The sequence below is a fragment of the Silurus aristotelis genome (assembly GCF_946808225.1).
Source record: "Silurus aristotelis genome assembly, chromosome: 25".
In the NCBI taxonomy this organism is placed as follows: Eukaryota; Metazoa; Chordata; class Actinopteri; order Siluriformes; family Siluridae; genus Silurus; species Silurus aristotelis.
In genome coordinates this window covers 7529695-7553206 of record NC_139598.1, presented here as the reverse complement: position 1 = coordinate 7553206, position 23512 = coordinate 7529695, and the positions used below count along the sequence as shown (strand labels likewise).

The window sequence follows — 23512 nt, the reverse complement described above, 5'->3', positions numbered from 1 at the left end:
ATGTTCCATTTAAAAGGTATTAAATTAACCTGAATGTACATTTAAATTAGGTGTTGACATTTAGTAATAATAATTATAAGTAGTAGGTTTTAGTATGTCAGTGTAAGGTCCTTATGAGGATTACATGTGTGTTTGTGTGTGCGTATGCGTATGCGTGTGTCTGCGTGTGTGTGTTTGTTTGTTCATGTGAGTACTTTTTTATCTTAATCTGCTTCTCTAAAGCTGTGTTTCAAAGTGGAAAGTACCCAAAAGTACTCTGATGCATACAATACCATACTGAACAAAGTCAAGGGCACAAGCTTAAATGTATTGTATAGTATAATAATTCTGCATGTGTACTCAGCTTTTAAAAACATGAAACCTGTACATAAATAACTAGTGTGTAAATAGACAGATCTATACTATGTTTATTTCTGACTGCAACAGGTATGTTTAGCTTGGCTTCATATTAAAATGTTCTGCTGCAGAGCTACTGTGTTAAAGTAGGTACTGGTTTCCTGTTGCTGGTTGCGGTTGTAGGGCCTGCAGTCGACAGTGTGTGGTCACTCAAAACACAGGAAATGCACAAAGGGCTGATGACGTATAGAAACCGTTTCCAGGTACAGGGCACAACATTCTACTAATCAAACCTTTACATATTCTGATACAGAATTCTTAGAAAAGAACCATTGTGTACAACCTGATTAGGCCTTTGACTAAACATTGTCAACTGGCAATTGTTCTGCCTTTTTCTAAAAATGAAAATGTCATAACACATGTTGGCCCAAAATGCATAATGTATCACAGTATCTTTGAAAAAGTTTTTTGACCACATGGTGTAGATTTTTAGGCTTCTTGACTAGGGGCATTTTTAATATATCTTTTGATATAACACATTTTAACATTTTAAAGGACAATATTTTAATAGGTAGCTCACATTATTCATCACAGAAAAAAAATTCACATATCACAGCAGCACAGAGTGTATGATTTAACATCATAAATAAAACAAAAAAAGGATATAAAGAAGAAATGGCAGTGTAAGTGTGTGTGCTGTGGTAGTGCAGTGGGGATGTACACATTGCTGAAACAATTGCAGACTTGAGGTAAAATAAAGTGGCAAAACATTATCAAAGTGGAATCAGAAAATACGACATGGCGTATAATACACCACTCTTGTGGCATATTCGGCAATTTTGGGTGGAGCCCTAAATGTCACTGCATTTAAGGGGAAATCATTGTGGTCTTATGTATAAGTCATTTATGCATTACCACATGACACCAAACTTCACCATGTTCACAAAATGACTTTTAAAACTAATTACATTTAACTCATTTATAAGACTACAACCACCACTAGAATAGGTCTAACTGCTCTTTAGCCACCAGGTTTAATTTAATCTTCAATGGCACTTCATTTAGTTTACTCTGAAAATGTTTTTTGGTGTTATAAGATAATATTGGCATAATTGAATTTCACATAAAACCATAGATAAAATGTTGTTCTTTTTGCAGTTTTGTTTCACTGGCCTACGCTTGTTAAACTCTCTACTTTACTGTCAAGTGACCTGCTGTCAGAACAGTCAGTGACACAGCTGTTTTATCGTTTGTTTTTTGTTTTTTATCACTTCCTGTCTCTTGCAGGATGTTATATAACAAAAAAAGTTAGGTTATTTCGTTATGTGGAGATCTACATCTGGTCACTTAACACCAGCTCCATCACCACCAAGAAAGCCAAGAAGCAACTCTACTTCCCAAAAAGTTTGAACCTCACATTCAGACTGTGCAACAGTTTTTTTCCTCAAGCTATCAGTATCTCAACACACAGAACTGAACTGTACACTCACACACACACTTTAACTAAACTGTGTGTTACTAAACTGCTACAACTAGAACTCAAACACACACTTAATACTCATTTTAATTTATACACATCCATGACTTCAGCATCACCCATAATATATTATAATCATATTATACTGTGTACATGCTGTTTTGCACCTCTCGATTGCTGCTCTAGCTGTTTTACACAACATTGTGTTTATGTTTACAAATATACTCTTTTTTATAGTCTTCCCTTTTGCAAATTGTACTGTATAACATAAACAGTAGGTTTACTGATCGACGCTATTAAGTGTTTTGTGTATCTGTCCCACACTTGTGTTTTCTGTTATCTTTTGTTTGCACTCGGTTGCACACGATGCACTTTATGTGGCAAAGACACTTTAGTCCTTAGTGTTCTGTATGTAGCTCTTTGTTGTGTGATGTAGCTCTTTGTTGTTTCTATGTAGCACCAGTGTTCTGGAGGAACGTTGTCTCATTTCACTGTGTACTGCGTCAGCTATATATATGGTTGACAATAAAAACTTCTTGACTGTTTACCTGACTTGATTTGATCTTATATAAATATAATACAGTACTGCTATAGCATGTAACAGACCACTAGAATTCTACCCTTCTACCAATATTTAGGGAATAAATAGGGAAATAAAAAAAAAGGCTAGACATTTAGCACATATAGTACAGTATATCTGCAGTGTCATAATTTGTTCACAAGAGGGTGCAAGATGGTTTTTCTCAGTGAAAGAAAAAAACATTTTGGCACCCAAAAAAAACTTTTTTAACTTCATTTCAATTGTAATTCTAATATTAATTTAAATGTATAAATGTATATTATATATTGTATATATATATATATATATATATATATATATATATATATATATATATATATATATATATATATATATATATATATATATATATATATATATATACACACACACACACACACACACACTCACACACACACATGCACCATATTACCAAAAGTATTGGGACACCTGACCTTTCCTGCCATATGTGGTTCTTCTCTAAACTGTTACTTGATTGGCCTGCTATAGCGCTTTGACCTCAACCCTACTAAACAACTTTCTGATGAATTGAAACTCTGACTGCACCCCAGGCCTCCTCACCTATATCAGTACCTGACCTTGACTTTAATAACACCCATGTGGTTGAAGAGGACAAATGTCCACAAGCACACTCCAAAATCTAGTGAAATATCTTCCCAGAAGAGTGGAGTGAATTGGGACTAAATGTGGAATATGATGTTATTAAAAGCACATGTTTTTGGACCAGGTGTCCAAAAACTTTTGCCATTATAGTGTGTGTATATATATATATATATATATACAGTTTATATAAGTTTTTTAAATCACAACAAAATTTTTAATCGTATTTAAATCTGGTGACTGAAAAGGCCACTCCAGATGTTCATGGATCTTTTTCTCAAAAAAGTTGACTTGGAGGTGTGCTTCGAATCATTGTCTTGCTGAAAAGTACTGTGGTCGCCAAGTTTACATTCGTCAACAGAAGGCATCACATTTCTCTTTAAAATGGCGTGGTATTTCTGGGAATCCATGATGAGGAATAGAAGATTATTCTTTATTTGTCACATTTACATTTTAGCACAGTAATATTCTACACATATTCCTTGCTCGGAAGCTGGGATCAGAGCGTAGGGTCAGTCATGATACAACGCCCCTGGAGCACAAAGGTTTAAGGGCCTTGCTCAAGGGCCCAAGGGTGGCAGCTTGGTGATACCAGGGCTTGAACCCCAACCTTCTGATTAGTAACCCAGAGCTTTAACGATTGAGCTACCAGGTACAAGAACAAGATCGTTCCTACTGCAGAAAAACACCCACATCATCGATGGCCCACCTGTGGGAATGGTATTCTTATGGTCATAAGCCTGGCATTTTGCACTCCTAACATACTACTGGTCCATATGTTCGAATAATTCCAGTTTGTTTTCATCAGTCAATAGAACTGTCTCCCAAAACTTTGTAGTCTTATCCAAATTCCTCCTGGCATATTCTAGTCGACTATTTAAGTTGCTTGTGGTCAGGAGTGAAATCATGAAGTTCTTGTTTATTTAGCGCATGTCTTACAGTTGCCACTGAACCACGTGTACTAACCTTCACCATATCATCCTGTAGGGGTCTTGCAGTCATACAGGGGTTTTTCTTAGCTGTCCCTATTAGGTTGTCAGTGGCCCTTGATAAAATTTTGGGCTTTCTTTCACAGCCAAGCAGCTTTGCAACTTTTCCTTTAGTTTTAGTCTTCCTTATTATGCCCCCACTGCATTGAGTAAAAGACAGGAGGTGGAGCTGGATGTAGCAGAGCTAAAGATGTGGAGGTTTTCGTTGAGAGTGACGAGGATGGACAGTATTAGAAATGAGTTTATTAGAGGGACAGCACATGTAGGACGTTTTGGAGACAAGGTGAGGGAGGTGAGATTGAGATGGTTTGGACATGTGCAGAGGAGGGACATGGGGTATATCGGTAGAGGAATGCTGAGGATGAAGCCACCAGGAAGGAGGAAAAGAGGAAGGCCAAGGTGGAGGTTTATAGGTGTGGTGAGGGAAGACATGCAGGTAGTTGGGTTAAAAGAGACAGATGTAGAAGACAGAAGGGGGTTGGAGACGGATGATCCGCTATGGCGACCCCTAATGGGAGAAGCAGAAAAAAGAAGAAAAAGAAGTAGAAAAAGATAATGCCCCCAGTGGTGTCTCTTAGAATGTCAATTTTTTTTTTAAATCCTCCTTTACCCAGGGCCGTTTAGGTGTGATCAAATAATCACCTTTTTCTATTTTTGTGGACAATGATACAAGAGCAGACAAGAGCAGACAAGAACTATTTAAAAATTCACTATAAAGTCAGCTAAACCACAAATAATCTAATCTAACAATAATTTGTGTAATAATAGTGACAAACATTAATAGCTACAATGATTTACCTGCTTTTAACTTTTCTGATTATCTTGTTCTATTGGAATAAATCTGGATCAATAAATGCCAATGTGCCAATCATTTTTATCACCACATTATCTGTGTAAAGCTGCTTTGAGACAATGTTCATTGTTAATACAATAAATACAAATAAAAATTAATCGAATTGAATTGAATGTGCAGCTTATATAGCAGGACATTACATCTGTATTGTTATACAAGCTGCAGATTGACTACTCTTATGTGTATCCAATTAATATTTTTACAGTATTGTCCCTTGTGAAGAAATATAATAAAATGTTTGCTGAAATCTTTTGTGAGATACTGTATGCCTAGAAATAGGCTTGTGGTCTTCTATTTGTTTCACACTGTGGCAGATGATTTTTTATTTTTTTTTCTTAAGATATCATTTTGCTAAGATATCTATTTTGGGGGGGTCTGATCACAATTACACTGACTTAATGGAATGAATCCATCCACCTTTTTATTTATTTTTATTTTTTAAATGAAAAAAACTGGTTTTGCACTTGAGCAGTGTGGTGCAAGTATGAAAGAAGAAACTCCAAGGACTGGTTTGAAAACTCATGTTGGTTAGATTAACCAGTCTGAAGCATATTTTGTCACACTAATGCAATGGGTAAGAAAGTTTTATAGTATAAACTGAAACCGAAAGACTCACAATCTTACAGTGGCATCTAAATAAAATCTGCCATATCATGACACCATCATGTCTGCGGTGACACTAATGTTTCTAAGAGGAAGACAGAAAACCGATGTGAAATTCTTTGCATTTTAATAGAGAAATCCTGTAAGGTGTTATCACAATGCAAATGGAAGATTACACACAAGCCAGTGACTCAATTACCAGGGATGTTGGAAATACACAAGAACATTAATAGAGCTGTAACTTCCTGAGCTGTGGTTTCCAGCACACCCAGCAGATGTGTGTAAGTGCATTAGTCTTTTGTATGCATCACCTCCACCTCACCAGATGCCTTTCTGAGAAAAAACACCAACATCGCATTCACAGTCTAGGCACATACAACTCTTTTATTAAGATTAACTTTCTTAAGCAAAGATGTATCATTATTTTGAGAAGGATATGACATCTTCACATGACAAGTGTGGAATGACAGACAGGGTGACCACAGCGGTTCTTCCAAACTTACAGAAAAACCATGAGATTTGAAAAAATGATTACCCTATATGCAGACACCTGACCATAACACTTACAGTACATGCTTTTTTAAAACAGTGGTGCCCAATCCTTTCCACAAATCTATTCCAACCAATCAAGGGAACACCTGATAGTCATTGAAAAAAAAAATCATAGGATTTAAACAGGTAGAATTTGTTGTTGCTTTTGCTTGGTTGGAATAAAAACCTGCTCCCACACCGGCCCTTTGTGGAAAAGATTAGAAACCCCTGTTTTAAAACATATGATTTTAGATTTCGATGTTATTGACATTAGTGAAGACTGATTTCAGAGGAACTGGCATGAAGTACAGCATGCATTCCATTCCATGTTTGTCAAGTCACTTGCAATCTTCCATTTTAACCTTGCCAAACCATAGTTTCTTATTCTAATTTAGTTTTTCTTTCTAATTTGAATGGTTAAATATATGAAAGTATTATAATAAAATGAGACAAATTAATTATGTGTCATATATGGTGCCTTCCACATACAATCCACAGACTGCTATGTGTCTTAAAGGGGATTTCCTTTGAAGTTCCTCTGTGTGATAATGACTCAAGTCACTGAGACTACTTGTGTCTGCCAGATCGAAAAATAAATTGCCAGGGTTAAATATAGATTACCATCAAATGTTCCACACTGTGAACATATAGTCTGTCATCTCTCATTGTTTCTGATATAATACATATGAGCACGCTACAGATGTCTTAACACTGTTTGGTAAAATCACCATGTTCTTATCTCTACAAATAAGCTCTCATAGTTTTAAGATGTTGTGCTCCCAATCAGGCAACATTAACTAAAAATTGGTTTATACAGTCCTCTTTTAGCATATATAATAGCTAATAAAATAGATAGCTAATCAATAATAAAGCATTATATGTATGACAGGACCAGATTCCTCACTTACATTCCCATCTGAATATAAAAATAAATTTTCATTGCATTTTCAAGTATGTAGTCAGTTACATACAAACTCTGGCAAACCATGTCTTTATAGGCCGTTTTGAATGCTAAAGCAAACAAAAACATACTATACAGTTGTGTGCTATGTTATTGTTTACAATACATACGGCACTGTTTAGAATTTTGTAACAATCTGACGATCACACCTATATGTGTAAAGCCTGAACTGTTGACCTGTAAGGAACACAAGTGGCCTGTGCAGCCATGATTCCAAAAACACTTAAAGCCTTTAGGATGAACTGAATGCATCATGCATCCAAGTACTCCTCATCCAAGATCAATGTCAGACCTGGTTTAATATCTTAAGTTCAAAAGCCTTTGGATTTTTGTAGGATCACTGAAAAATTTAGACTCATATGAGTAAATGAGGAAGGAGATGATGTGCTTCTACAGACTGTGTAAAAGTAAACTATGCATGTAAAATAGGAACCCCAGTTGATGTGAATATAAAGATGTATTAGTATGTTAGCTGTGTGTTTGCCTTTACGTGTCTCTAACAGTTTGTCCCACATCATCAGTTCACTAATGTCTAGAGCTTCTAGTTTTGAATTCCATCACAATTACAAAAACACATTCACTGTAACTGCATTGTAAATCCAGACTAAATATTTTACATTCATTCACAGCTCTCCCGGAAGTAGAAAAAAGGAAATGTAGCGTTTTAGAACAGTGATCAAGCTATCTAGTCTTAAGAGTATCTTGCATGATTGCACAAGAATGTCACAGTGCATTTGTGACAAAGATGTTTGTAAGATATTCCATTATTCATAACATGGTTATGTGGATGAATCAATTACTTCCCTAAACTGACACAATATAATGGATCTTGGCCTGAAATTGTGCAGTACAAAGGAACGACAGGAGAGTCAAGACATACTCCAGTGGTATAGACCTCATCAGCAAGGATGCATTTCTCCCTTACACTGCACCAGTTGGCTTTTTTCAGTTACATTATTATGCTTCTGTACAGCTGCGCGCTTGGAGGTGAGTGCTCTTAATAAGCATACATTTAAAGTAGAATCTTGTATTTGTGTGTGTGTGTGTGTGTGTGTGTGTGTGTGTGTGTGTGTGTGTGTGTGTGTGTGTGTGTGTGTGTGTGTGTTTATGATATGAGAACATCTTTTGTGATAGAGTTCATATATCTTCAGTAACACCTTGTGTTTTTTTGTAACGCAGTGAACTCCAGTGACAGCAAGCTGAAAACATGCTGTGTCGAAACCAGTGATAAATATGTTCTTACGGGCAATGTAGTGAAATGTGCCTATACTAAGAAATCAGGCCAATGTCTTGAAGCCTATGTGTAAGTAAATAAACCGTACTTTATATTATGCCACTGTGACAGCTGGCAAAATCCACAAAATCTTATAATTTGCATCAAAACATTTGAGCACCATTAAATATTTTCTTAATCAGAATCTCATTGTGTGCAGGTTTTTGTTCAAGAATGAGGGGCTACATTGCAGCAGTGTAAATGCAAAAAACATCAATAAAACACTAACCATATTAAAAAAGGTAACTGACATCTATCTGTATTTACTACTTCTATTGAACTCAATGTGCAAATTATTTTTTTCATGGAATATCATAAAGAAACTGTAATGCTATCAAAAGTATTGCATAGTACATGTTACACTTTGCTGACTTTAAAACTGTATAAAACTGTATTTAATTTACTCAATAAACCTAAAACAAACTGTATTAATTTTCTCCCTCTCTTTAACATGTGCAACAGAAAGGAATAGTGTGTTCAGGCAGCCCCAGCTGACATTTATGAATGGAGAATGAAGACAATGAAGTTCCACCTGCATGCTGTTCTTATATTAAATAATTGTTTTGCTAACATGCCGGTTAAAGTGGAATGACAAAAGACACCCAAAAGTATTCTAAATGTATTTTTGTATTCCTGCATATTATAGTATTTATTTTAATTTATGTTGAGCACAAACTGCATATGTATACAATATTTATCTAATATTATACTTTACACTCTGTATGTTTATTTTGTCACATAAAAAAATAAGTTATAAGACGAATAAATGCATTTTTATATTTATATTCAATAAAAAATTAAACAGTGGAGAAAATGTTTTCTGCATTCATGATTATATTTTTGAGTTAGATTTTCTTGGGCCCTTGAGCAAGTCCCTTAAACATCGACACTCCAGAGGTTCTATATCAAAGCTGATCCGGTGCTTTGACCCCAGCTTCCTAACATGGCTGGTATATACGAAAAAATTACTTTTTCATGCTTGCGATTTTCTCAGTCAGCCTCATGAGTTAGTCACCTGGAAAGGTTTCCCAACATATTGAAAGAGTATCCAGAGGTGTTGAGTGCTTGGCTGCTTTTTTTTTTATTATTATTATTCTGCTGTCCCAAACCACCTCAATTTAATTTATATCATCTGACTTCTGATGCAACACTTCATCACTCTTCTTCTTGGACAAATAGTTCTTACATAACCTAGTGGAAAAACTAGATGGGATTCCATGGTGCTGCAAAATGCTGTGGTAGCATGCAGGTTAATTGTGCCCTCAAGTTTGAATAAGTCATAAACAGTGTCACCAAAAAAAAAAAAAAAAAAAGAAAGAAAGAAAACACCCCCACACCATCACACCTCCACCCCCATGGTTAATGATGGAGCAATTCAGAAACCATCCATTTACCCTCTATGTGTTCAGAAATCTTTTAGAAATTTAGCTTAGTCCAGCATGATTTAGCATTAAAAAAGCTTATGCCAGTATCATCTAGCATTATTTAGTTTATTTAGCATTAAAAACAGGAAAATTAATAATAATCTCAGTAGTGATAGTATAACAGTTATTATGTAGATATACTTAGAATAATTTACTATTTACTAATGGTTTAGTATTTGGTTTATGGATGTGATGAGGGAAGACATGCAGGGCTGTTGGTTTGAAAAAGGCAGATGTAGAGGATAGGGGGGGTGGGGGGGGGTGTATGGGTATGGAGACAGATGATCTTCTGTGGCGACCCCTAATGGGAGAAGCCGAAAGAAGAAGAAGAAGAAGACTAATATAGTATTTGTTAAATATATTACAAATTGAGCCACAAGAAAAGAGAAGTGTGAGTCACCCTGTGAGTGTATCTGTTCAGAAGACACACTCTGACTACCAACATATGTCTAACAAAGACTATTTAGACTAAAGGACAGTTTACTTCTAAAGAATATATATATATATATATATATATATATATATATATATATATATATATATATATATATATATATATATATATATATATATATATATTCTTATCATAACTGTGTTGTGTTTACAGTTGTTTGGTATCCATGAGATCAAGTATTTTTAGCATAAGATCAAAAGGTCAAACAATGACATTTTTCACCGCCTTCTTTGCTCATATTTTACAAGGTTAATAATATTAGTGGGGGAACTAGATATAGTTTATTCAGATACTAAGAGTGTACAAGAGCCTCAACTTATGCCCAACATGCAACGTCACTTCAGGTAGCTCCAAAGCCTTTTGTTTGATCCTGAGCTTGGTTGACTTTGTATGGTGTGACAAAATTACACATAGCATTTCTATAGTAGCAAAAAATATAATAAAAACTGTGAATTACACTAGTTGTTAAGTAATAAATTAAAGAGAGTAGTACATATGTCAGTTTTTATGTAACTGGAATGCTTTGATAGTTTTGTGGATAGATACTGATTAAATAATCTGCTTAAATCTTACAATGTTTATGTCACTAATAATTTTTACATTTGTTTTTCTAATGAATTTGTCTGTTTAAAAAAAAAAACTTAAATAAAAATCTTCAGTTCGACTAAGCATGTTTTTGTAATTTGTGCTGTAAATTTTTGTTAATATGCACGTGTAAATTGGTAAACCGACGTGATAATCTGACATGCAAAGCACATGAGAAAATCATTTGAACCAAACTATGTGCTTTAAGATATAGCAATATACTGTAGTCAACATGTGACATGAAATATAATAGTTAAAGTGTCTAATTGCAACCTCACTGTGTGAGTCATGTAATTTCCCAAGAACTCTAACATATTTTGTCATTATATTACATAATGACTTAACATCTTCTTGTTCTTCTTGTTTTGGCTGCTCCCATTAGGGGTCACCACAGCGGATCATCTGTCTCCGTACTTCTCTGTCCTCTACATCTGCCTTTTTCAAACCAACTGCCGGCAGGTTTTTTCTTCACCACATCCATAAACCTCCTCTTTGGCCTTCATCTTTTCCTCCTTCCTGGTGGCTCCATCCTCAGCATTCTTCTACCGATATACCCCATGTCCCTCCTCTGCACATCTCAATCTAGCCTCCCTCACCTTGTTACATAATCTTATAAATTAATGTACTGGAACCTCTTTGGTTATGATAAAGAGTTTATTAGATTGATTAGAGTAATTTGTAAATTGCCCATTCAATTTAAATGTTAAAATTAATCATAGACACATCATTGCAGCCACTTATGAGACCATTCCAGAACTTACATATGTAACAGTTAAACAAAAGGCAAGTCAAGTCAAGAAGCTTTTATTGTCATTTTAACCACATAAAGCTGATGCAATACACAATGAAATGAAACATTGTTCCTCCTGAACACCGGTACTACATACAACAATAATCACAGAAAACAGAAAACACTAGTAAGTGTCCTCGCCACATAAAGTGCATTGTGTGCATCCTGGTGCAAACAGTGCAAAGACAACACAAGACAGTGCAAGACAACACAAGATATTGCAAGACAATACAGGACAGTGTAAGACAAATACACAAAACACAAAATACAAAAAAGTGAACAGTAAAAAAATGTTAACAAAATGTTGTGCAAAAGAGCAATAGCAGCAATCCAGAAAAGATGTGCAAAAACGGCATGTAAACAGTTTATGGTAATGAAGTGATGTAATGTGTGTGGTACTGAAGTGTCATTGAAAGTAGTAGGGACTTTTTGTAGTAGTAGTAGGCACCTGTTTGCATTTAGAAATGAGCTACAACCCGGGATTTAATTCTATGATCACCTGAACTATTCTTGGATTAACTAAGACAACATAATAAATCACTTTCCTGTCTAAAAGAAAGCAGTAAATCTGGATCAGTAAAAAATCTTCAACCCGCTTCTGTGCTCAACTTGTTTTTAGATGACTCCACATGGGTAGATCTCATGTAAAAAGAAAATACAAGAACACATACAGTAATGAACAAAAGTAAGCTATCTGCTGGTGTAATGAGCCAAAACCTGAAGCTGAAAACTCTTTTATGATCATCAGTTTCAGAAAAAGGTGTTTCTTACTCCCCCGCTGCAAAACATATTCCCACTAGAAATTACACCACTATTTTGAGAATCAACATAATCACCAAAAAAGTCCCTTACTACTTTCAATGACACTGCTAATACTGCCAAAGGCACAGCTAATGCACATGCACATTTTCCCCATTACTTCACTTATGTAACTTTTCAGTTCAAGCAGAGGCAATAGTGCATTGTGCAAAGTCACTTACAGCAAGTTTTTTCCACTCATAGAGTTGGAACCCATTACATCACAGTCAATCCCTTTACTAGAATTTCCATTCACAATGGAAAAAGATAGATGTAATTTATTCCCACATACATAAGATGCAGTGAAATTCTTTTGTTTAAATATAATACCTTATAAGAGTGGGTCAGAGCATAATAGAAATCGCATCATGCAATGGAAAAAGGTTGTTAGGGCTATTTCAAATAGGTATATAATATTTGATTGAAAATAGAATAGACATTCTATTTTAAAATATTTATTGATTGAAATATTTTTTTTTTATTTGAAGCTATTTTTTTTTTAGGTTATAGGCCAATGAATATCCCTCTTGCAATACGACTCCACAAGACCTTTGAAGGTGTGCTTAATTTTTTGCAGTGTGGCATGGTGCATTAACCTGCTTAGAGTGCCCAATGAATACCGTTTCCATGAGGGGGTGTTCTCAGTCTGCAACAATTTTTAAGTCGGTGGTCCTGACAATGTAACAGCCACATAAATTACCGGACCTAAGGTTGCCCAGCAGTTAAACAGAGCATAACATTAACTTTGCCAGCTTGCCCCTTTACCCATATAGTATCCTGAGTTTGTGTACACACATGCACCCAGACTTTCACATGATGTTAAAGAAAATTAGATTCTTAAGCCAAAGGACACCTTCTTCCTTTACTCCATGGTTGGTTTTCTGATGCTTATGTGCCCATTGTAGGTACATTGCAATCATTAGCATGGGCAATCTGATTGGTTTGCAGCTATAAGTTCAATATAGCATACCAATTTGTCTTTCTGTGTTCTGACACCTTATTATTATAGCTTGAGAGCTAGGATTGGACCAGGCTTGCTAGCATCTGCTTACCTCTGAACCACTGCATATCAGGAACACCCAGATGATGATTTGTGTTGGTAATTATTAGAGTTACTTAAATCCTTATGCAGACCCTCTAATCACAGAATGGTGTTTACATTGTTTTTCACACACTTATTTGTACAATCTTACTTTTTTTTTTAGGAAATTAGCAGTTTCTAAAATATTCAAACACTCGCTCCAGCACCAGCCACTATGCTAAAGTCATAGAGATTTTAGGTAACAGATATGCTAGTTATATAAATCTGTCACAGGAACACTGTGTGTTAGCAAGTAAGTAATGGAAATCAAAAGTTTCGGTCAAAACTGGACTTTTTGGTATAAATAATGACTTTCACCCAAAACTGGAAAATACCCAGTTCAGACATTTATGGTAACTGGGACAAAAAAGATTTACCCTGTTGACAAAAAAACATGCTCTTGAGAAAGAGTGGATGCTACCCTACATTTCATACTTCCTCTTTTTGTATATATTTAAGATTACGGCTTGATCTTGAAAGATCAGGCACACAGAAAATGCTGAATAACACTGTAACACTGATGAGGAGCCTGGCTGCCATAGTCATTATTGCTTTTTCCAGCTGGACTGTAACAGGTAGTTTAATTTATCATATTTGATAATGTTTTAATATTGTGTACTTGTGATGGGATACTTGTGAAAGTTTGAAAGCTTTTATACGTGTTTTTTTTTTTGTATTCTAAAATGTTGATTTTGGTGTATATTTATTTAGATGCGGAGAAAGTGAGCCCTTGCTGTGTTGCTGTCTCCAGATACATGGAGAATATTCCCATTACAGGTTTCAGATTACAGGAGAGAAACATACCATGCATTAGGGCTGTCATGTAAGTACAGTAACTCTACAAACACAAAAATCTAAACAAAAAAACAATAGTATATGAAATATACTAGTATATTCATTGTTATTATGACCTGTCTATTGCAGTTTTAAGACAGAAAAAGGACAGTTTTGCATTGATCCAAATCAACGCTGGGTGAAGAGGAAGATTAATGAGTTTAGGTAAGTTTTCAGTATTATAAGACACAAAACTGAAATACTATATATAAAGATAAAATAGTTTTTTTTTAACAGAAAAGTGTTTAGACCTGTGTCATTACATGTCAAATAAATATTTTTTTTTTTCTAGGAACTCACTTAAGAACAAAATATCTCCAAACTCTGCCCCACTGAATGAGACTTCCTCAGCAACAGAAAATTCAACTGTGCACTCCGGAGGAAAAACAACAAACCACAGCTCACTTCACTAAATAATAAATCGCAGTGATGTCTCTAACATGTAAAGCTAGGTTTATATTGTGTTTTATTTTTTACTTTTTATTTATGCTTTTCTAAAATAACCTTATAAAATATCAGACTAGTTAATGTACTTATATGCAATAAATTATAAATTTTTAGCTCAATACTAAGATTTGCTGTTGTTATATACAAATGCAACAAACGTCATTCACAAATTCTGTTACATTTATGTTTACCAACACACACATTCATATATGAGACTATCCCTGGAACTGATTTATTTTCTAGATTTAGCATCTTGCTCTTGACTGTGCTAGTTCAGAGGAACACAACCACCAGGTCATGACTTATTAATGGTTCGTGGAAGAGTTGCTCTGTATGTACTGTATACAGTGCATTCAGAAGGTATTCCAGCCCCATTTAGTTTTTTCAATTTTGTAATGTGGTTGTAGCCTGATACTAAAAACATTCATATTTATTTTTTCTTCTTTAATCTACACTGAGTACCCCATAATGAATGGGAGAAGAATTCTAAGATTGTCTGTAAGACTTTTTTTCAAATGAAAAAGCTGAAATATTACATGTACATAAGTATTCCGACTTTTTACTCATTACTTACAAACCAGATTCCAAAAACGTTGGGACACTGTACAAATTGTGAATAAAAAAGGAATGCAATAATTTACAAATCTCATAAACTCATATTTTATTCACAATAGAATATCGATAACATATACATTGAGGAAAATAAGTATTTGAACACCCTGCTATTTTGCAAGTTCTCCCACTTAGAAATCATGGAGGGGTCTGAAATTGTCATCGTAGGTGCATGTCCACTGTGAGAGACATAATCCAAAAAAAAAAATCCAGAAATCACAATGTATGATTTTTAAACTATTTATTTGTATGATACAGCTGCAAATAAGTATTTGAACACCTAAGAAAGTGTAGTTTCCTGTAGTTTCTCACCAGGTTTGCACACACTGCAGGAGGGATTTTGACCCACTCCTCCACACAGATCTTCTCTAGATCAGTCAGGTTTCTGGCCTGTCGCTGAGAAACACGGAGTTTGGGCTCCCTCAATAGATTCTCTAGTGGGTTTAGGTCTGGAGACTGGCTAGGCCATGCCAGAACCTTGATATGCTTCTTACAGAGCCACTCCTTGGTTATCCTGGCGGTGTGCTTCGGGTCATTGTCATGTTGGAAGACCCAGCCTCAACCCATCTTCAATGCTCTAACTGAGGGAAGGAGATTGTTTCCCAAAATCTCGCAATACATGGCTGTTAGTGTTAAAACTGTTTTTACACTATCTCACACACATTCCTTTGTCCGTTCAGTGTCTATAGGATATTTACGATGTTAGTCTGTAAGGTAAACAGAGAGTCTTATCTGGGCTCACAAATCTCGGTCTGGTATATCCTCTTATCTAAACAGGAAACACTTTAGGCCAGCTTTCTACCCAATGTGTATGCGTGTTCGTGTGTGTGTGTGTGGACTGTATCATCCTGTGTGTATAAATACGTGTCTGCCGCCTGCAATAAACGAAGAGGAACATTGCTACATTCTGTGTGCTGTGTGATTCTTCCCTGAATTTACAAAGGCATTACTGAGCATCGCAGGTCGTATGGAAAATCTCTCCATGAATTAAGTTTCGTTTGGGCATGATAAAAATCTAACAATGGCCCCAGTCATCCTTTCCTTAATACAGTGCAGAAAAACACCCCCAAAGCATGATGCTACCACCTCCATGCTTCACAGTAGGGAGGGTGTTCTTGGGATGGTACTCATCATTCTTCCTGCTCCAAACATGTTTAGTGGAATTATGACCCAAAAGTTCTATTTTGGTCTCATCTAACCACATGACTTTCTCCCATGACTCCTCTGGATCATCCAAATGGTCATTGGCAAACTTAAGACGTGCCTGGACATGTGCTGGTTTAAGCAGGGGAACCTTCCGTGCCATGCATGATTTCAAACCATGACATCTTAGTGTATTACCAACAGAAACTTTGGAAACGGTGGTTCCAGCTCTTTTCAGGTCATTGACCAGCTCCTCCCGTGTAGTTCTGGGCTGATTTCTCACCTTCCTTAGGATCATTGAGACCCCACGAGGTGAGATCTTGCATGGAGCCCCAGTCCGAGGGAGATTGACAGTCATGTTTAGCTTCTTCCATTTTCTAATGATTGCTCCAACAGTGGACCTTTTTTCACCAAGCTGCTTGGCAATTTCCCTGTAGCCCTTTCCAGCCTTGTGGAGGTGTACAATTTTGTCTCTAGTGTCTTTGGACAGCTCTTAGGTCTTGGCCATGTTAGTAGTTGGATTCTTACTGATTGTATGGGGTGGACAGGTGTCTTTATGCAGCTAACGACCTCAAACAGGTGCATCTAATTTAGGATAATAAATGTAGTGGAGGTGGACATTTTAAAGGCAGACTAACAGGTCTTTGAGGGTCAGAATTCTAGCTGATAGACAGGTGTTCAAATACTTATTTGCAGCTGTATCATACAAATAAATAGTTTAAAAATCATATATTGTGATTTCTGGATTATTTTTTTTTAGATTATGTCTCTCACAGTGGACATGCACCTACGATGACAATTTCAGACCCCTCCATGTTTTCTAAGTGGGAGAACTTGCAAAATAGCAGGGTGTTCAAATACTTATTTTCCTCACTGTATGTTAAAAGTGAGACATTTTGCAATGTCATGCCAAATATTGGCTCATTTTGGATTTCATGAGAGCTACACATTCCAAAAAAGTTTAGACAAGTAGCAATAAGAAGCCAAAAAAGTTAAATGTACATATAAGAAACAGCTGGAGAACCAATTTGAAACTTATTAGGTCAATTGGCAACATTATTGGGTATAAAAAAGGGCCTCTCAGAGTGGTAGTGTCTCTCAGAGGTCAAGATGGGCAGAGGATCACCAATTCCCCCATTATTGTGAAAGGAAGGAGGAAGACAGTGAACAATGACTTTCTTGGTAGGCTACTGTTAAGATACAAGTCGTGTAACAGACACTGTCTTTCGTTAAAGCATGTGTAAAGTTCATTAGTTTCAATGTGCGGCTTATAGACAGGTGCGGCTTGTTTATGTTCTAAATAAAAATCTTTATCAAATTCAGTGGGTGCAGCTTATATTTGGGTGTGCTTAAAACGGAAATTACGGTACACAATAATTTATTTTTATTTGTCACCCTTCTACTCACCTTCTCTCTCTCTCTCTCTCTCTCTCTCTCTCTCTCTCTCTCTCTCTCTCTCTCTCTCTCTCTCTCTCTCTCTTTCTCGTTCTCATTCTTTCTCTCTGACCCCCTTGGCGTACAAAATGTTGAAGACCACTGTTCTAGAAATACATCACTTTTCCACTTTTGCTTTACTATACCTTCACCTTATCTATATTTGTTCCCTAAAAACGTGTGTTGTAAAAGTATAAATGAGATATAAGGTATATGTTATAGCTCATAGCTTTATGTGTTTCCCTGGGAACTAAAAAATGCTATAGGTATTAGTGCAACAAGGTTTGACCTGCACATTTAAAGTCTCTATAACACTACTTTACAAATGTAACAACGGTATAGCGAGCAACTACAATCAAGTTTTGTATTAGAGCTTATGTTCTTGTGTTTTGTTTTTTTTCTCCTCGCAACATTTTTGTTTGTTCAGCTGTAAACAAATGCTTTTCTGCTGAGTGTGTTCCTGAAGTTTCAGTATCAACTAGAGGTGTTAGCCATATTTTGAATCTGTGGTCAATCGGCAGAAAAAAATGCAGTGCTACAATTAAAGTGGTGAAATGCATTTGGCACGCTACTTATTTTCCTGTTGCTCTGCCTCAGTAATAAAAGAGAGGCGTCCTCACAATTAACAAGTATTAGCTAAAACCAATCACCTGAGTGATCAACCCACTGAGAATAATGGATTGCAAGAATTGGCGCACTTTTTTGATTGTGCTGCTTGCGCTTTCTGGAAGCATCACTCCTGCATCTGGTACCTGTAAGTATCCCTGCAGGACAATGCATCACTAAATCCCTTCTATGAAAAGATATTTCTCTTTATCTAGAAAAACTATAAAAATAGATATTGTATAGATATTGGTTTGCTGTTGGAAATTTATACTACCTTTTATGCTAAAGTACATTCACAGACACATAAATGATTTACACATTATAGTGTATAAGTGCAAAAGGTTCAGAGGTTTTACTGTGTCAACTGTATACTCTTAGCTATAATTGAATTTCTGGACATTAAAAATCTTTATTTTTTCAACCTCTCCAAGATCGTCGACCTTCCAAAGTTGGACTCGTGTGCTGTGAGGCAGTTTCCAGAGCAATGATACCGGCTCATGTAGAGCTCACTGCATACATGCGCCAGAATGCCCTGAAACCTTGTGTGGAAGCTGTCATGTAAATTCCTACTGAAACTCAATGATATTTCAAAAAGACAATTATTTAGAAAAATCACTATGGAATACTTTAAAAAAGTAAACAATATTTCCTGTTTTTCTTTTGATTCTTTGTAGATTTTTGTCTGAGAATGAAAAATATTGCTCTGACCCTGCTGCACGCTGGATCTCAAAGAAACTGAAAGGTATTGCATGGACATCAAGTCACTCTACCTTTCCAACTATTACTCTAAAGTCTGCTTGTGTAATGCCAGTGTTTATCTTAATGGGATACACATGTACAAATATCACATTATTCTACAAATACAGATTAGAATAAATAAAATATAGCACATCATTACTAACTAATGAACTTTTCTGTCATATAATGCATGTCTGAAATAGTACAATATCATGTTGTTGACTTAGGATGTATCTGAAACTTGCAAATTGCAGCTGAAAAGTTAATTTTAACCTTGTTTTATAGTTGAATTTGCCTGACCAGTTGTCTTTCTTACAGGTTTGAAACAGATCAAGGAATAAAAATGCCAGACAAATTGCTTGCAGCAGCCTTCCTGATTTTTTTCTGACACATATTAAGAAAAGGTTGCATTACTTTTAATTTGACTAATTTTGCATTATTCCTTATATTGTTATGCCACTTTGTGCATGGACTATTAATAATAAATATTATTTTGAATGTAAGTTTTCTACCATTTTATGTGATTATTATAGTTTTTATTTAATGTAAACACATAAAACTATCTGATTAGTAAAATTATGATGCAGAGAAATACATAAAATTTAAATTCTTACATAAAGGACATGTAGTACACTTTTACTACATTCTTAGAAGCTTCAGGGCTTCTTTGTTGTTCGCCTATATAAATTCCTCAAATTAGTGCTTATTATTTAGGATTAACAAAATGCAAAATTGCAGAGAAAACTTATGAAGACAACCCCAGAATTATGTTATGCAGAAATTAAATTGTATTTTTACCACTAGGGTGAAATGCATGTAAACAGTCTACATTATAATAATAATAATAATAATAATAATAATAATAATAATAAGAAGAAGAAGAAGAAGAAGAAGAAGAAGAAGAAGTAGAAGAAGAAGAAGAAGAAGAAGTAGAAGAAGAAGAAGAAGAATAAAACACTTGCTAAATGTGTAATTTTGTTGCTTTTGCAATTTAGTGACAAATGATTTGATCAGATCTAATCAAAATATGATACTGCAATTTTTTTATTACATTTTAATTCAAACTATGTCCAATGACCAAGAAAGCTTTAAAGCTAATATAACAGACCACCTTTACTATAAATCAGGAATTATCTGGAAAAAAAAGATGAATTAGTAAGGCTTTTATTTTGTATTTGAAATCAAGCTAATGGCTATGTTTCTTTTTATTACCTGGTGTAGATTTTAGCCAATGTGCTAACACTATCTAGGTTTTGTCAAACAAAATAAAAAGACTAATTATTTAAATGCACAGTTAACACTGGTCAGAAATAAATGCTTAAAACTATAAGGCATTATCTCCCCTGAAGAATTATGACTGATCATGCTAGTTGCCACAGAAACCCTCGAACAACCCTGCGTTTTTCTCTTTAGAAAGTATGACCAAATTTATCAATTGCCCGGGTTCTACAAACATTCGGATGCTTGTTTATAAGATATGATGCTAATGAGAATCGTGGATGAATGCATAAATAGAAAAATTTTCTATTGAATTATTTAAAATTCACTTTTGTCCTTTGTCGAGCTCTAAACGCATGCTTTTCTGCAGAGTGTTCTGGAGTTTCAGTGTGAACTAGAGGTGTTAGCCATATTTCAAATCTGTGGTCAATCTCCAGGACAAAAAAATGTAGTGCTACAATAAATGTGGTAAAATTGTTATGGCACACTACTTATTATCTGGTTGCCCTGCCTCAGTAATAAAAGAGAGGCATCCTCATAATTAACAAGCATTAGCTAAAACCAATCACCTGAGTGATCAACCCACTTAGAATCATGCTGGGTTGCAATATGACTTGCAATATGACTTGCATTTTTGGTTGTGTTGCTTGCACTTTCTGGATGAATCACTGCTGCATCTGTTACCTGTAAGTATCCCTGCTAGACAATGCATCACTAAATCCCTTCTATGTAAAGACATTTCTTTTCATCTAAAAAGACCTAAACAATTGTATGTATATTTGGTTGCTGTCGGAAATGTATACTACATTATATGCTACATTCACATGCGCATACATGCTTTACATATTGTTTAAGTGCAAAACATTTGAAAATGTTGAGTTTTAAAGATGTGTTTGAATTCAGAGGTTTTACTGTAACAATTGGATACAGTTAGCTATAATTGAATTTCATAACATAAAAATGGTTATTTATTTAGTAAAAATGCCATATTGCTGACCTAGCAGAGTTGGTCTCATGTGCTGTGAGGCAGTGTTTAGAGCAATAATACAAGCTCATGTAGAGCTTACTGCATACAAGAACCAAAATGCCCTGAAACATTGTTGTGTAAATCCTACTATTAATCTAACGTTTTTAAAATAATATTCATAAAAAAATCCCAGTAGAAGACCGGAAATAAAGTCTTATTTTACTTTATTTTACATTCTTTGTAGATTTTTTTAAGCATGAAAAATGTTGCTCTTACCTTGCTGCACCCTGAATCCTAAAGAAACTGAAAGGTATTGCAAGAACGTTATGTCACTCTACCTTTCAATTTAGTATTCTAAAGTTTATCATATAACTCATATTGTCAGACATTTTACAGTATCAGGTTGGGGATTTGGGATATAAATTAATCTTGATATAAATTGCAACTCAAATGCTAAACTTAACCTTAACTTAACCTTAACTTTGTTTTTTTTTAGTTTAACTAGACTGACTTCCATCTGTCTTGTTTTTCTTTTCTTTTTTTTACAGGTTTAAAAGAGATCAAGGAATACATTTGCCAGACCTTCCTATTTATTTATTATTTCTTTTTTACTGTAAGCTTTGCTGTAACCCTTTAAAGCATTTATATCCTTTTATGTGATTCCTCTGGGTTTACAGAATATTGTAGTGTACTAATACAACTATTTGATTAATAAAATATTAATGCAGAGTACTACAATTTCCCCTTAAAACTTTATTCTTCTAGAAAAAAAGACATGTAAAGTGTACTTTAGTACACGTTTACCACATTCTTAGAAATGTCAAGGCTTCTTTGTTGTTTCCCTATATAAATTAAAACAAATGAGTGTTTCTCTATTTTTAAGGATGAAAAATACAGTAATACTAAGTCTAGAAAGAATTTATCAAAATAACATATTAAAAATGTGTAACATCTGGGTAATTGATGGCAAACTCAATAAATAAAATATCTGCACATTTTATTATAACCATTTGAAATGTTTGCGTTGTCACCACCAGTGTTGGGCAACGTTACTTTGAAAAGTAATGCATTACAATATTGAGTTACCCCCCATTTGCGTTACTTGTATCTCTTTTACGCCTTACAGGTGTAACAGGTGTAATATAGATAATTGCCATTAAGAAATCAGTTATATTAGGGCAAAAGACATGTCTTAAACATATAAAATGCTTAATAACGTCTGAGAACAATAAGATGATCGACTAAATTTTGACCACAAGGCTGAACACTTTCCAGTCGCACTTCTGTACACTGCTTTTCAATCTGCCTTCGCCATCAGGAATGTAACTATTGTAAGAAAAAATGATGAGGACAACGAAGATCGTAATGAAGAAGTTTATAACAGCGTAGCAGTGACAAAATACACGAAGCACTTTGGATTCCTCGGAGTCAGAAAGAACCCAGGGCAAACTCTGCCCAGATATTTTATATTGTTCTTCCCTTTGAAGTATAGACCGGAGTTATCCTTTAAATGTAAATTAGATATAGGACATCTGTGAGGAAACAAAAGGCTGGGGGATACCATTCTCGGGGCGGAGGTCAGTAGGTGGTAATCACCAGTATTCGCACCTTTGCTGGTGCCGGCCCCCCAGCAGGTCAGGAAGGGATATTGTGTGAATGATAATCACGGTCTCAGATACCTTTTGGTTAGAGATAGTCCTTGGGGCTTGCTGCTTCTCCCAGACTGATTAAATTATGTCTATGATTCTGATTGATACAACTGAAATTCTACATAACTACTTTTGTGAAATGTAAGCCGTTTTGCGGTTGAGCTTATTTTGATATAGCGTAGGGTGGAATCTGGGTTGAGGCAGTCTGTAATTCTTACACTATCGTTCGTGTTTATAAGGTTAAGGGTGTGGGATGCACACCGGGGATGTGGAGGGAGAACATACCTTTCGCTGTCATCACGTAAAACATCGTGCAATTCCGTAAATATGACCTCGTCCTCGTCTACATCATTCTCTGCTTCATCATCAGCTTGAAATATTCTCAACGCTTTTTACAAAGTTCGCGCTATTATCAGTGACCGTGGCAGTTTATCTTCCCACAAAGAGCAAATGAGCTGTGAATTTGCTCTCTTTCTCCGCTGCGATGGCATCGTACATGTGTCTCTACGAAAAACTTTTATTCTGAGCA

At 35.3% G+C, this 23512-nt stretch overlaps 1 protein-coding gene and 1 long non-coding RNA gene across 2 annotated transcripts; both read left to right on the top strand.

Annotated features, from left to right (window-relative positions):
* The first annotated feature begins 7571 nt into the window (after positions 1–7571).
* On the top strand, positions 7572–8910 carry LOC310719522 (uncharacterized protein). The gene is made up of 4 exons (XM_083529341.1): positions 7572–7917; positions 8110–8233; positions 8364–8445; positions 8666–8910. Exons 1-4 carry the CDS (start codon positions 7839–7841, stop codon positions 8696–8698), a joined length of 318 nt encoding a protein of 105 aa, XP_083385467.1. The 5' UTR covers positions 7572–7838; the 3' UTR covers positions 8699–8910.
* Positions 8911–18399: 9489 nt separating this feature from the next.
* On the top strand, positions 18400–19652 carry LOC310720125. Its single transcript, XR_014531660.1, has 4 exons — positions 18400–18559; positions 18843–18969; positions 19086–19153; positions 19468–19652. It is a non-coding gene; the product is annotated as an uncharacterized lncRNA (long non-coding RNA).
* The last annotated feature ends 3860 nt before the right edge of the window (positions 19653–23512 follow it).